Genomic DNA, 14,659 nt, shown 5'->3' on the forward strand with positions numbered 1-14,659 from the left:
GGACTTTTAATTCCAGATTTTTATTGAATTCAAATTTCACCATCTGCCATGGTGAGATTTGAAACAGGGTCTCTGGATTAGTCATCCAGGGACAATACCACCACGCCACTGTCTCCCCACAATTTTGACCCTCAACTACCTTTGAAAAAGGCCTAGTAAGTCACTCATAAATGCTGGCCTTGCCAGTGGCATCCACATCCCCTGAATAAATTAAAAAAGACTGGATTTATTGATTGCAGAGTTGTACAATACACAATCTGGAGATTCAAAGCTTAAATCACTGAAATCAAACTGACAGGCCGTCAGCCTATCATCAACCTTCGTAATGTCTTAATTTTGTTAAAATGGTAACTGCAAATCATCATGGCAACACCCAAACCAAAACATGTTGATCTTTAATTCCCTTGCTGTTGCTTCAAACAACAGCTACTAAACATAATAATGATAATAATAATCTTTATTGTCACAAGGAGGCTTACATTAACACTGCAATGAAGTTACTGCGAAAAGCCCCTAGTCGCCACATTCTGGCGCCTGTTCGGGTACACAGAGAATTCAGGATTTCCAAATTACCTAACAGCACGTCTTTTGGGACTGGTGGGAGAAAACAGGAGCATCCGAATAAACTTGGAGCCATTGAGCTCTCCAATCACAAGTAGAGTAAACAATGCAAAAAACCTCTTGCTGGAGTACACTGGTTGAATAAGTGTACTCAGTGAGCAGTTGAGCTATATAAGAAAGACTAACCACGGCTACATGTGCTAATTACTCATCAGGTGAACACAGCTGTGCTTGAGTCACTTTTTATTATCACCGTGTGGCCCTGCTATACTTCGGGCAAGGTTAGGTTGACCAAGTAATGTCAACCATGATCAAATACTATGCTAGGTTCATAAATGAATAATGGTCAACTGACTGAGATACCAGACTGTGGCCTGTTGAAATAGTATGCCAATAAAGAACTACTTCACAAAAAATGGTAAGAGGACATCGTTAAGAGCAATTTTTAAATTTGCTCTTTCAACTTTTGGATCATACCTCTGATTAGCCATGAATCTTTAAGCTGGTATCTCACTGAGCTTTAACTGTCATCTTGATTATTCATCTGTCTCTTCTATCAGTTTACAAATTTAAATAACCGTGTGAGAACTTCTCAAAATGTATCTTTTGAAGCCAGAATCGCCTCATGTCTTTCCAAATAATAAGTTGGCAGACTATTTGACTGCAAACTGACATTCTTCAAACCTTAACTTAGTAGAGTCAGATGATTTCCAAGTTATTAATTGCTTTCACTATCTGATCTCATCAGTAAAGGAGACCATGTTAAAGACGATGGCCTGAAGCCAGAGCAGGGTATTAGAGAGGCACTTATTATGCCAGCAGCAACTTCAAAATTTGAGGTAAAGCAAATTGAATTAGTTTCTATTTTTTTATTTTTTCATAGTTCTCCCTGTCTGATGACCAGGAAAGGTGAATGGTCTAATTATTAACATAAATGTCAGGTTGCACTACATTTTTAAATATGCTTTCCCCTGAGGTGCAGGCACAAAACATCACACATGTTTTTGAAATGAAAGTAAAATACTGCAAATGCTGGAAATCTTACATTAAGAACAAAGTGCAGGAAGTACTCAACAGGTCTGGCTGCATCTGAAGAGAGAAGCAGTTAACATTTTAAGTCAAAATTGTGACTCCTCTTCAGAACTGGAACCTGCTCTCAGAGGACTCACTGGATTAAATTTAACTAAAATGCAAAGGGACAAATCCAGAGTTGGATCAGGCATGTTGGATCCAAATTTATACATTCACATTTCAACCCATGACAAATGGGAGGTTACATTGTATAACTCCCAAAATGAGCATGTGGATTGCAGTGCATGATTAACCTGTGTCCCTTGATAGTGGCGCAGGCAGCATCAAATTCACACTGCTTGTTGTTTTAAATGATTTCTGAAAGCAGTTAATGTTAACCATTGGCTGCATGCAACAGCAGGGACATGAAATTAGCCACCAGTGGCTAATACTACTTAATCACAGAATCCCTACAGTGCAGAAGGAAGCCATTCAGCCCATTGAATTTGCACCAACTCTCTGAAAGAGCACCCTACCTAGGCCCACTTCCCTGCCATAACCCCACCTAACCTGCACATCCCTGGACACCAAGGGGCAGTTTAGCATGACTAATCTTTGGACTGTGAGAGGAAACCGGAGCACCTGGAGGAAACCCATGCAGACACAGGGAGAAAGCGCAAACTCCACACGGTCACCCAAGGCCGAAATTGAACCCGGGTCCCTGGTGCTGTGAGGCAGCCGTGCTAACCACCGTGCCATGCTGCTGACCTACTTAAAGATAATTTGCACCTCTAAAAGGGGATGTGTTTTCTGGCTGCAGGAAACGGTGGGAGTCCCTTGTGAATTCAACCTGTGTTGTAAAGTATTGAAGAAGCAGCCAGAGCAGTGGCACCACGGCTGGCTCTGATGTTCAGGAGGGAGGGTCAAAGCGCAGAAGAGAAATAGTAATAGGGGACTCTATAGTCAGGGGCACAGATAGGCGCTTCTGTGGACGTCAAAGAGACTCCAGGATGGTATGTTGCCTCCCTGGTGCCAGGGTCCAGGATGTCTCCAAACTGGTAGAGGGCATCCTGAAGTGGGAGGGCAAACATGCAGAGGTCGTTGTACATATTGGTACTAACGACATAGGCAGGAAGGGGCATGAGGTCCTGCAGCAGGAGTTCAGGGAGCTAGGCAGAAAGTTAAAAGACAGGACCTCTAGGGTTGTAATCTCGGGATTACTCCCTGTGCCACGTGCCAGTGAGGCTAGAAATAGGAAGATAGAGCAGCTAAACACGTGGCTAAACAGCTGGTGTAGGAGGGAGGGTTTCCGTTATCTGGACCACTGGGAGCTCTTACGGGGCAGGTGTGACCTATATAAGGACGGGCTGCATCTAAACTGGAGAGGCATAAATATCCTGGCCGTGAGGTTTGCTAGTGTCACACGGGAGGGTTTAAACTAGTATGGCAGGGGGGTGGGCACGGGAGCAATAGGTCAGAATGTGAGAGCATTGAGGGAGAACTAGGGAATAAGGACAGTGTGGCTCTGAGGCAGAGCAGACAGGGAGAAGTTGCTGAACACAGCGCGTCTGGTGGCCTGAAGTGCATATGTTTTAATGCAAGAAGTATTACAGGTAAGGCAGATGAACTTAGAGCTTGGACTAGTACTTGGAACTATGACGTTGTTGCCATTACAGTGACCTGGTTGAGGGAAGGGCAGGATTGGCAGCTAAACGTTCCCAGGATTTAGATGTTTCAGGCGGGATAGAGGGGGATGTAAAAGGGGTGGCGGAGTTGTGCTACTGGTTAGGGAGGATATTACAGCTGTACTACGGGAGGACACCTCAGAGGGCAGTGAGGCTATATGGGTAGAGATCAGGAATAAGAAGGGTGCAGTCACAATGTTGGGGGTTTACTACAGGCCTCCCAACACCCAGCGGGAGATAGAGGAGCAGATAGGTAGACAGATTTTGGAAAAGAGTAAAAACAACAGGGTTGTGGTAATGGGAGACTTCAACTTCCCCAATATTGACTGGGATCACTTAGTACCAGGGGCTTAGACGGGCAGAGCTTGTAAGGAGCATCCAGGAGGGCTTCTTGAAATAATATGTAGACAGTCCAACTAGGGAAGGGGCGGTACTAGACCTGGTATTGGGGAATGAGCCCGGCCAGGTAGTAGAAGTTTCAGTAGGGGAGCATTTCGGGAACAGTGATCACAATTCAGTAAGTTTTAAAGTGCTGGTGGACAAGGATAAGAGTGGTCCTAGGATGAACGTGCTAAATTGGGGGAAGGCTAATTATAACAATATTAGGCGGGAACTGAAGAACCTAGATTGGGGGCGGATGTTTGAGGGCAAATCAACATCTGACATGTGGGAGGCTTTCAAGTGTCAGTTGAAAGGAATTCAGGACCGGCATGTTCCTGTGAGGAAGAAGGATAAATACGGCAATTTTCGGGAACCTTGGATAACGAGAGATATTGTAGGCCTCGTCAAAAAGAAAAAGGAGGCATTTGTCAGGGCTAAAAGGCTGGGAACAGGCGAAGCCTGTGTGGAAAATAAGGAAAGTAGGAAGGAACTTAAGCAAGGAGTCAGGAGGGCTCGAAGGGGTCACGAAAAGTCATTGGCAAATAGTTTTTTTTTACACGTACATAAAAAGCAAGAGGGTAGCCAGGGAAAGGGTTGGCCCACTGCAGGATAGGCAAGGGAATCTATGTGTGGAGCCAGAGAAAATGGGCGAGGTACTAAATGAATACTTTGCATCAGTATTCACTAAAGAGAAGGAATTGGTAGATGTTGAGTCTGGAGAAGGGTGTGTAGATAGCCTGGGTCACATTGAGATCCAAAAAGACGAGGTGTTGGGCATCTTAAAAAATATTAAGGTAGATAAGTCCCCAGGGCCTGATGGGATCTACCCCAGAATACTGAAGGAGGCTGGGCAGGAAATTGCTGAGGCCTTGACAGAAATCTTTGGATCCTCACTGTCTTCAGGTGATGTCCCGGAGGACTGGAGAATAGCCAATGTTGTTCCTCTGTTTAAGGGGGGTAGCAAGGATAATCCAGGGAACTACAGGTCGGTGAGCCTTACTTCAGTGGTAGGAAAATTACTGGAGAGAATTCTTTGAGACAGGATCTACTCCCATTTGGAAGCAAATGGATGTATTAGTGAGAGGCAGCATGGTTTTGTGAAGGGGAGGTCATGTCTCACTAACTTGATAGAGTTTTTCGAGGAGGTCACGAAGATGATTGATGCAGGTAGGGCAGTGGATGTTGTCTATATGGACTTTAGTAAGGCCTTTGACAAGGTCCCTCATGGTAGACTAGTACAAAAGGTGAAGTCACACAGGATCAGGGGTGAGCTGGCAAGGTGGATACAGAACTGGCTAGGTCATAGAAGGCAGAAAGTAGCAATGGAAGGATGCTTTTCTAATTGGAGGGCTGTGACCAGTGGTGGTCCGCAGGGATCAGTGCTGGGACCTTTGCTGTTTGTAGTATATATAAATGATTTGGAGGAAAATGTAACTGGTCTGATTAGTAAGTTTGCAGACGACACAAAGGTTGGTGGAATTGCGGATAGTGATGAGGACTGTCAGAGGATACAGCAGGATTTAGATTGTTTGGAGACTTGGGCGAAGAGATGGCAGATGGAGTTTAATCCGGACAAATGTGAGGTAATGCATTTTGGAAGATCTAATGCAGGTAGGGAATATACAGTGAATGGTAGAACCCTCAAGGGTATTGAAAGTCAGAGAGATCGAGGTGTACAGGTCCACAGGTCACTGAAAGGGGCAACACAGGTGGAGAAGGTAGTGAAGAAAGCATACAGCATGCTTGCCTTCATTGGCCGGGACATCGAGTATAAGAATTGGCAAGTCATGTTGCAGCTGTATAGAACCTTAGTTAGGCCACACTTGGAGTATAGTGTTCAATTCTGGTCGCCACACTACCAGAAGGATGTGTAGGCTTTAGAGAGGGTGCAGAAGAGATTTACCAGAATGTTGCCTGGTATGGAGGGCATTAGCTATGAGGAGCGGTTGAATAAACTCGGTTTGTTCTCACTGGAACGACAGAGGTTGAGGGGCGACCTGATAGAGGTCTACAAAATTATGAGGGGCATAGACAGAGTGGATAGTCAGAGGCTTTTCCCCAGGGTAGAGGGGTCAATTACTAGTGGGCATAGGTTTAAGGTGAGAGGGGCAAGGTTTAGAGTAGATGTACGAGGCAAGCTTTTTACACAGAGGGTAGTGGGTGCCTGGAACTCACTACCGGAAGAGGTGGTGGAAGCAGGGACGATAGTGACATTTAAGGGGCATCTTGACAAATACATGAATAGGTTGGGAATAGAGGGATACGGACCCAGGAAGTGTAGAAGATTGTAGTTTAGTCCGGCAGCATGGTCGGCACGGGCTTGGAGGGCCAAAGGGCCTGTTCCTCTGCTGTACATTTCTTTGTTCTTTGTTCTTTGACTGAACATGAGAGAGAGAGAGAGAGCGAGCATGCACAAAGATTTTTTGATTATGCACTGGAGGTCTTGTTGCAAGATATGGTGAGAAGGAGATACACTGAGGGGTGCAGGAGACCCAAGAGAAATAGGCTCAGGAGTCAGTGAGGAGAATGTAGCGGTGGAGGTGAATGTCAATAGTATTGTTCCAAGAACACGGATGCAAAATGAAGTTAAGCGATTTGATACGAGTTGTCAAGATGAGCGAATTCAATCTTCGAATGGCATTAGCCTCATGAACTCTTTAATCAGCTCATCACCCACCTACCAACAATCTAAGCCATCAATATAGACTGGAAATAGTTGAGATCCTAGCTATGTATCATCAAAACTTGGATACATTACCTTGGTGCTCTTTATCAAAGTCATTGATGATTGAAAATAGCTAATACCTCAGCTAATAGCTAATGCTGATCCTTGCAACATCCCACTAGTGATAGCCCGCCAACCTGAAAATGATCTGCTTATTTCAATTCTCTGTTTCATGTCCTTGAAACAATCTTTAATCCATTCTAATATATTACCTACAACCCCGTGAGCCCCTACTTTGTGCAGCAGTTTTGTATGGTACCTTATCAAATGCTTCTTGAAAATCCAAATATGCAACATCCACTGGTTCACCTTTACCTATCTGGTAGTTACATCCTTAAAAATATTCACTAGACTGATCAAACATGATTTCCCTTTCATGACACTATGTCGATTCTGACTTAAGCTTTTTATCATTTCCTTAATAATGGATTCCAGCATTTTCCTAATGATTGACGTCAGGCTAACTGGTCTGTAGCTCTCTGCTTTCTCTGTGTCTCATTTCTTGAATAGCAGTGTTACAGCTTCTGACTTCTAATCCACTGGGACCATTTCAAAATCTTGGCACTATTGGATGATCATCACTTGTGCATAATCTACATCCACCTCTCAGGACCTAGGATGTATGCCAGGGGATTGGTTGGCTTCCAGGCCCATCAATTTCTACAGTACCGCAGTACAAAAAGTGATGCATGAACACCAGAATAGGCCAGTTGGGCCAAATGGCCTGATTCTTTGGTATATCCAAGATATACTTCTCTTTATCTATCCTGTTGGCCTAACAATGGCCACCTGGGCAGAAATTGCCACATATCCCAAAGAGAATCTGCATCATCAGCAAATTCCATTATTGGTCCCTCAATTCTCAACTCCAAATCATTTATTTTAAATAAGAATGGCCCACACAGTCCGATGGAAGACCACATGCCACACCTTTCAGGTCTAGACATTTTTCTATCTTCTGCCCTCCAACCATTTTTCTAAACATTTAGCCACATTTAATTCCAAGTGCAACTTTTTTAAGCGTAAATCTCTGCTGTGGTACTTTCTTAAAACAAATTACCTCTTCCAGCACTTCAAGTTCTTCTTCCAGCTGCTGGGTTTCCTCCTTCACAGCCATCAGGAATTCTGTAACAGACTGCCGAGGGTGCATGCCTTTTTCAAACCGGTTGTACATGTTCCTCCAAAACCTACTTGAAACAAAGCCTTTTAATTAGGATTTCTGTATAGCAGTAACTAATTGAGTCAAACCTAAGCATTTGACCTGTGAAATAATGAGGGAGAAAATTAGTGCTTTGAAGTCATGTTACAAGGAGGTTAATCTGGTTTGAAGTAAAATACTTTTGAGTTGGAACAATAATTCTGTACAATAAAACAGTGCAATCATGCTAAATTATACCATCGTTCCTGCTTAACAGTGAAATCCTACATGGTTTTAGTCAACTTTTATTATTCATGCTTGATAGTTACCCTCTCCCATGAGGAAATTTATTAAAATAAAGCTGACTACATAAACATAAGTTGCTTCACATGGGTGCAAAACGAGATTGATAGAAAATCTGCAGACTGTTCATCTGTTCTCTATTTCTCACCTTAATTCAAAGATTACTTTACGATAGGAAAAGTAATAGTTAGGAAACCAAGAGCAGATATAAAAACTTTGTTCTCAGCTCTGAAGAAGAATTTTTGTATAAGATTCTACAAAGTGGATGAAAAGTTTATATATATATATATATATATATTGCTAAGTAGTGGCTATCCTCCAAGCTGGCCATTGACACTTCCTCTATTCACCTCAGCATGATGGGATGAGAGAACCACAGCTACACCCACAAGCCATCCTATCAAGGTGCCCCTCACCTCAGCTGCTATCCTTCTTCCTGACTAAGGACCCCAGGTACAATATCCCTCCAACCTAGAGCTGTCAGCCAATCAGAGGCCAGCAGCACTTGCACCTGGCAGCCCCATTAAGAGGCAGTGACTGACTGTTGCTGGAAACCCCCAGATCCCAGCGACCTAGGAATAAGTTAAAGGTTGTCAGTGGATTTTTCTGGGCGGGGTCGCAAGGAGAGGGGCTCCATGGGTATCGGCAGAAAGGGCGTGGGGGCAGCTGTCAGCGACCACCTCCTGGCTAGCCCCTTGTCCTTGCTCTGAGGACTGACATGCAGCTGCATAGTTTAACCAGTTGGGCAGGCCACAAGTTAGCAGTACAGCTTGTTGCTGAGAAAATTGCAACAGAGGCAGGAAAGGACCCTTAAGTGGTTGTTGATTGGCCACTTAAGGGTTTCAAAAGGGAACGGGGCAGGAAGATCCACCATGAGTCATCACGCCCTGAGCTTACTATTAGTAGAGGCTGGAAGGCATTGGGTATCTCCCCCAATGCCAACTCACCTAACTTTCCGGCCCCCCTGCCTCCTTCCTCACATCCTCCAGGGGCAGAGATTCTGTAGTAGGACTTAAACAAGTCCAGGATTGTCAGAGGTGCAATTCTTTTGAATGAGCCATTAAAGATAGGACCAAACCTCCCTCTGGGGTGGACGTAAAAGATCCCACACCATTTTCCTTGGCCAACATTTATTCCTCAGCCAACACCACCAGAATTAGATTGACTGGTCATTCACCACATTATTATAAGTGGGACGATGTTCTGCATGAACTAACTTCTGCATTTACCGTCAAAATTAAACTATAAATCAAAAGCAATTCACTATAAACCACTTTGGGATAATCTGACGACACAAATAGCACTATGTAAAAACAAGTTCTTTCTTTCTAATTTACCCAATTGGAAGATGTTGTAGGGTAAATACGAGGTAGGATCTAATAGAATATAAAAAGTATTCAAACCTGAAATTAGATGGAGCTGTGTGTGGTCTCAGAACTCCCTGAGTCTGGCTGTGGTCTTTTCTGTAGAGGGGATTCTTGTAATCTACTTGATTTTTCGTCAAGTGAGGCCACAGTGAATTAGTTTTCTCCTGAATTCTGTTACAAAATCAATGATAAAATTGAATACATCCAGAATTTGCAAGAAAAGATGGTTAGAAAAACCAATCACAAAATCACAGGAAGACTGCCAAATTGTTGGTGCCTCAACACTTAGCCATTATTAAAAACCTGCAGGTTCCCTATACAGGTTTTCCTTCACAACTAAAGTGTTAAGAAGAGATACAACAATGTATGTTAAAGTCATAAAGCAAGAGAAAATCTGATTTTTATGTTGCAGGGATGTGGGATTAGAGTTACACGGTTCATTTGGAAATGCTGCGGTTGTGCTCCTTGGAGCAAAGGTGATAGAGGGCAGATTTGTTAGAGGTGTATAAGATGACTACAGGTTTAGATAAGGAGGAGGTGCACAGGAAGAAGTAGCAACGGTCTTAGGTAGACGAGGAAACACTCTATCCATTAGCTGATGGTACAAGGACTGAGGGCCACAGATTTAAGATTTTGGGTAAGGGATATAGTGGGAATATGAGGAGGAGCCTTTTTACACAGCGAATGGTGATGACCTGAAACTTGCTGCCCACAAGTGGTGAAATGGAATCAAAAGAATTGGATGGGAGGTTGAAGGAAATAAACGTACAAGACTACAAGCAGAGATAGTGACATTGATCAGGTTGCTCTGCAGAGAAGATGACATGGATTTGTTGAACCAAATGGCTGCCTCCTGTGCTGTAAATGATGCCATGTGTCTATGAGAAATGTTTTGTGACTTCTGCCTATTTCTCAGATAAAATATTAATAGACCATTTAGGTTCTTGCCCTTTTCTGTTCAGTTACTTGAAAAGAACCAGAAAATGGACATGTTCTTTTGATGATGAACATGCTGCCTCTTCGAGCAATAATACATTTACGGGTTGGGCCGCTACTTATTACCCATCCCTAGTTGCCCTTGGGCAGATGGTGGTGAGCTGCCTTCTTGAAGCGCAGCAGTCCACGTATTGTAAGTACACCCACAATACCCCCACGGTGCTGTGCAGGATTTTGACCCAGCAGCAGTGAAGGAATAACAGTATATTTCCAAGTCAGGGTGGTGAGTAACTTGGAGGGGAACTTCCATGTGGTGGTGTGCCCATGTATCTGCTGTCCTTGTCCTTCTAGATGTCAGGTCCTGTGTTTGGAAGGTGCTGTCAAAGGAGCCTTGGTGAGCTCCTGCAGTACATCTTGTAGATGGTACACACGGCTGCTACTGTGCGTTGGTTGTGTTGGGGGTGAATGTTTGTGGTAGGGCTGCCAATCATCCTGGCAGCTTTTTCCTGGAAGGTGTTGAGCTTCTTGAGTGTTTGTCGAGCTTCTTGAGTGTTGTTGGAGCTGCACTCATCCAGGCAATTAGAGAGTATTCCATCACACTACTGGCTTGTGCTTTGTGGATGGTGAACAGGCTTTAGGGAGTCACAAGGTGTAAAGGGAAAATTCGGGACAACGGATCAAGACCATAAATCACGGCTGACACTGTATCAGAAACAGGCAGGCAAAGGGTTAAATCAGATGGGTAGCAGAGAAAGACCACACTTAAAAAGCAGACACAGATCATATCAGGACAATAAAGTATTCCCAATCAATACAAAGCCTGCATTTAACACCACGTTATGAAACCTGGAACATATCTCAACCGCCAGCCAAAAGCCATCACCATTTGATCTAGTTAAAGGGAGCTCTATTGTGAACCTAAATAAATCCTATTAAAAAGCATGGTATTGACGTCAGAGCCAGGAAGCCCGCGAAAACTAAGAATGAATGAAATCATGAATGAATGGGCTATGAAGTGGGAACCGGTAATGGCCCACTGAAACTAACCTACAATAATACCTTCATGAATAAGCCCGCCAAGAATCATGTCTGCAGGGTAAAACTGTAAATATGCATTAACCCACAAGCCCGCCAAAACTTGTAAGAAATCTGTATTATATAAGATGAAGCCTTTCTGTATGTACTTTGAGTTCAGTGTGGACCGTGCTGTCTTTTAACTCCGGCCCGCTGTTCTCCCTGGAGCTTCAGACAATAAACCCTGTCTTGCGATTCAAACTTCTGACTCAGGTTGACTTTTTTCCCTGCAACAAATGGCGCTGCGAACAAGGGTCTGATTTCTGACTTCCTGGCCGATGGCCAAGGCACGGAGGTCGGGGTCAGATTTCCAACGAATCTGGAAAAACAGTCAGAACGGATACAAGACATGGTTTAAACAAAACGTACCTTTGGGGAAATTTGGGGTTCTTAAATTTGGGGGAATGGGATTCCTGACTAAGTATGGTAACTGTTTAAAATATAAGTTAACTTACAGAAACTTTTAATTCCAGAGCAAGTGAGTTTACTCAAGGTGAAGGGTCAAGGAACCCAGAGGTAAAGGTCGGAGCAACCTCAGAAAACAGGTAAGTAATTATTGTTTGAAGGTTTTCCATACAATAAGGAACAGAGCTAAAAGTAAAATCCATTAGTGAAATTGACAGGGTAAGAGGTAAGTGATCACAGGGTGTAGATTCAAAGTAAGATAAACCGCATGCTGATAACTGTTGTAACTAACCCATGTATTGTGTATAGGACAGCGATAAGCCAAGCGTGAGGTGCCAGGAATAGTGGGGGGGTACAGGGGCAAGGAGACCCACTGTGACCACACTACGAGGACACATAGCAATACTGTACGGTGCTGGGACAGGAGAGTGAATAGGAGTGGGATAAACAGTCGGGCACTTTACTGTAGTCAAGCACGCAGGGGTTGTGGGTCTGTCCAGAAAGTGGCAGACCGTGTTGTTTTGAAGGGAGTGTCTGCAGACTCCCTCATGTATATCAGCCAGAGAAGCGATAGTAACCAAGATGAGAAAAGAAGGGTGGGATGCAACACAACCTTTAGAACACCAAAGAGAATGGATAAATGGGATAAAACGGGATAAAGTAAAGAAGATGGGCATCATGTTAGTAACTCAATTAGCGGGACTGATTGAGAAAGTAAATGCCTCCTCGGATGAAAAGGAGAAAGAAACCAAATGAATCAGTGAGCTGGAGGAGAAGATTAGGGAGTTAGAACAAAAGAATGACATGTTGAAGGTAAAGCAGAGGGAAAGGAGAACAAATCCCTCACCTCCATATGAGCCCGTGCAACTTGGGGCTACCGCTCCGCAACAGTAGTGGGACACGTGGAATTACAATTTGGCACCAGTCACCAGAGGGGGGATTGAGGCGCAACCAAAAGCAAATTACAAACCTTTCACCCCAGGAGAGAGACAACAGATCATGGCCTCCCTGGGGTGACTGAGTCCCAGAAGTGCAAATTTGAAGTTTTGGGAGGAATTGGATACACTCTGGGTGGGACACCAACTACACCTCAGAGATGTACACCAGCTGGTCAGGGCAGCCTGCCCAGCGGATAAGTGGAGACTGATAGCGGGTGGACCCACCGCTCCAGCCGCCCAGGATTATAATGGGGGAAGATGGACCCATGCCGTTCCCTTAGAACATAGAACATAGAACAATACAGCGCAGTACAGGCCCTTCGGCCCACGATGTTGCACCGAAACAAAAGCCATCTAACCTACACTATACCATTATCATCCATATGTTTATCCAATAAACTTTTAAATGCCCTCAATGTTGGCGAGTTCACTACTGTAGCAGGTAGGGCATTCCACGGCCTCACTACTCTTTGCGTAAAGAACCTACCTCTGACCTCTGTCCTATATCTATTACCCCTCAGTTTAAAGTTATGTCCCCTCGTGCCAGCCATTTCCATCCGCGGGAGAAGGCTCTCACTGTCCACCCTATCCAACCCCCTAATCATTTTGTATGCCTCTATTAAGTCTCCTCTTAACCTTCTTCTCTCCAACGAAAACAACCTCGAGTCCATCAGCCTTTCCTCATAAGATTTTCCCTCCATACCAGGCAACATCCTGGTAAATCTCCTCTGCACCCGCTCCAAAGCCTCCACGTCCTTCCTATAATGCGGTGACCAGAACTGTACGCAATACTCCAAATGCAGCCGTACCAGAGTTCTGTACAGCTGCAACATGACCTCCTGACTCCGGAACTCAATCCCTCTACCAATAAAGGCCAACACTCCATAGGCCTTCTTCACCACCCTATCAACCTGGGTGGCAACTTTCAGGGACCTATGTACATGGACACCTAGATCTCTCTGCTCATCCACACGTTCAAGAACTTTTCCATCAGCCAAATATTCCACATTCCTGTTATTCCTTCCAAAGTGAATCACCTCACACTTCTCTACATTAAACTCCATTTTCCACCTCTCAGCCCAGCTCTGCAGCTTATCTATGTCCCTCTGTAACCTGCTACTTCCTTCCACACTATCGACAACACCACCGACTTTAGTATCGTCTGCAAATTTACTCACCCACCCTTCTGCGCCTTCCTCTAGGTCATTGATAAAAATGACAAACAGCAACGGCCCTAGAACAGATCCTTGTGGTACTCCACTTGTGACTGAACTCCATTCTGAACATTTCCCATCAACCACCACCCTCTGTCTTCTTTCAGCTAGTCAATTTCTGATCCACATCTCTAAATCACCCTCAATCCCCAGCCTCCGTATTTTCTGCAATAGCCTACCGTGGGGAACCTTATCAAACGCTTTGCTGAAATCCATATACACCACATCAACTGCTCTACCCTCGTCTACCTGTTCAGTCACCTTCTCAAAGAACTCGATAAGGTTTGTGAGGCATGACCTACCATTCACAAAGCCATGCTGACTATCCCTGATCATATTATTCCTATCTAGATAATTATCAATCTTGTCTCTTATAATCCCCTCCAAGACTTTACCCACTACAGACGTGAGGCTCACCGGTCTATAGTTGCCGGGGTTGTCTCTGCTCCCCTTTTTGAACAAAGGGACCACATTTGCTATCCTCCAGTCCTCTGGCACTATTCCTGTAGCCAATGATGACATAAAAATCAAAGCCAATGGTCCAGCAATCTCTTCCCTGGCCTCCCAGAGAATCCTAGGATAAATCCCATCAGGTCCCAGGGACTTATCTATTTTCAGCCTGTCCAGAATTGCCAACACCTCTTCCCTACGTACCTCAATGCCATCTAATCTATTTACCTGGAGCTCAGCATTCTCCTCCACAACATTATCTTTTTCCTGAGTGAATACTGACGAAAAATATTCATTTAGTATCTCGCCTATCTCTTCAGACTCTACACACAACTTCCCATCCCTGTCCTTGACTGGTCCTACTCTTTCCCTAGTCATTCGCTTATTCCTGACATACCTATAGAAAGCTTTTGGGTTTTCCTTGATCCTTCCTGCCAAATACTTCTCATGTCCCCTCCTTGCTCGTCTTAG

The 14,659-nt window shown here is 44.3% G+C and overlaps 1 protein-coding gene across 10 annotated transcripts in view; it reads right to left on the reverse strand.

The window, feature by feature from the left end:
- mtmr7b (myotubularin related protein 7b) overlaps positions 1-14,659 on the reverse strand; it is a 171,949-nt gene that overhangs the window by 6,930 nt on the left and 150,360 nt on the right. For 5 of the 10 annotated variants that reach the window (XM_072496854.1, XM_072496852.1, XM_072496850.1 and 2 more), the window contains 2 exons: positions 9,208-9,342; positions 7,424-7,553 (listed from right to left, as the gene is read on the reverse strand). In XM_072496854.1, the coding sequence (XP_072352955.1) occupies positions 7,424-7,553; positions 9,208-9,342 (265 nt within the window). Of the gene's footprint in view, positions 1-1,606; positions 1,651-7,423; positions 7,554-9,207; positions 9,343-14,659 lie in introns of all 10 variants that reach the window. The other 5 variants (XM_072496855.1, XM_072496853.1, XM_072496851.1 and 2 more) reach the window with 3 other exon arrangements.

This window comes from Scyliorhinus torazame, chromosome 3, assembly GCF_047496885.1.
Source record: "Scyliorhinus torazame isolate Kashiwa2021f chromosome 3, sScyTor2.1, whole genome shotgun sequence".
NCBI classification, from domain to species: domain Eukaryota; kingdom Metazoa; phylum Chordata; class Chondrichthyes; order Carcharhiniformes; family Scyliorhinidae; genus Scyliorhinus; species Scyliorhinus torazame.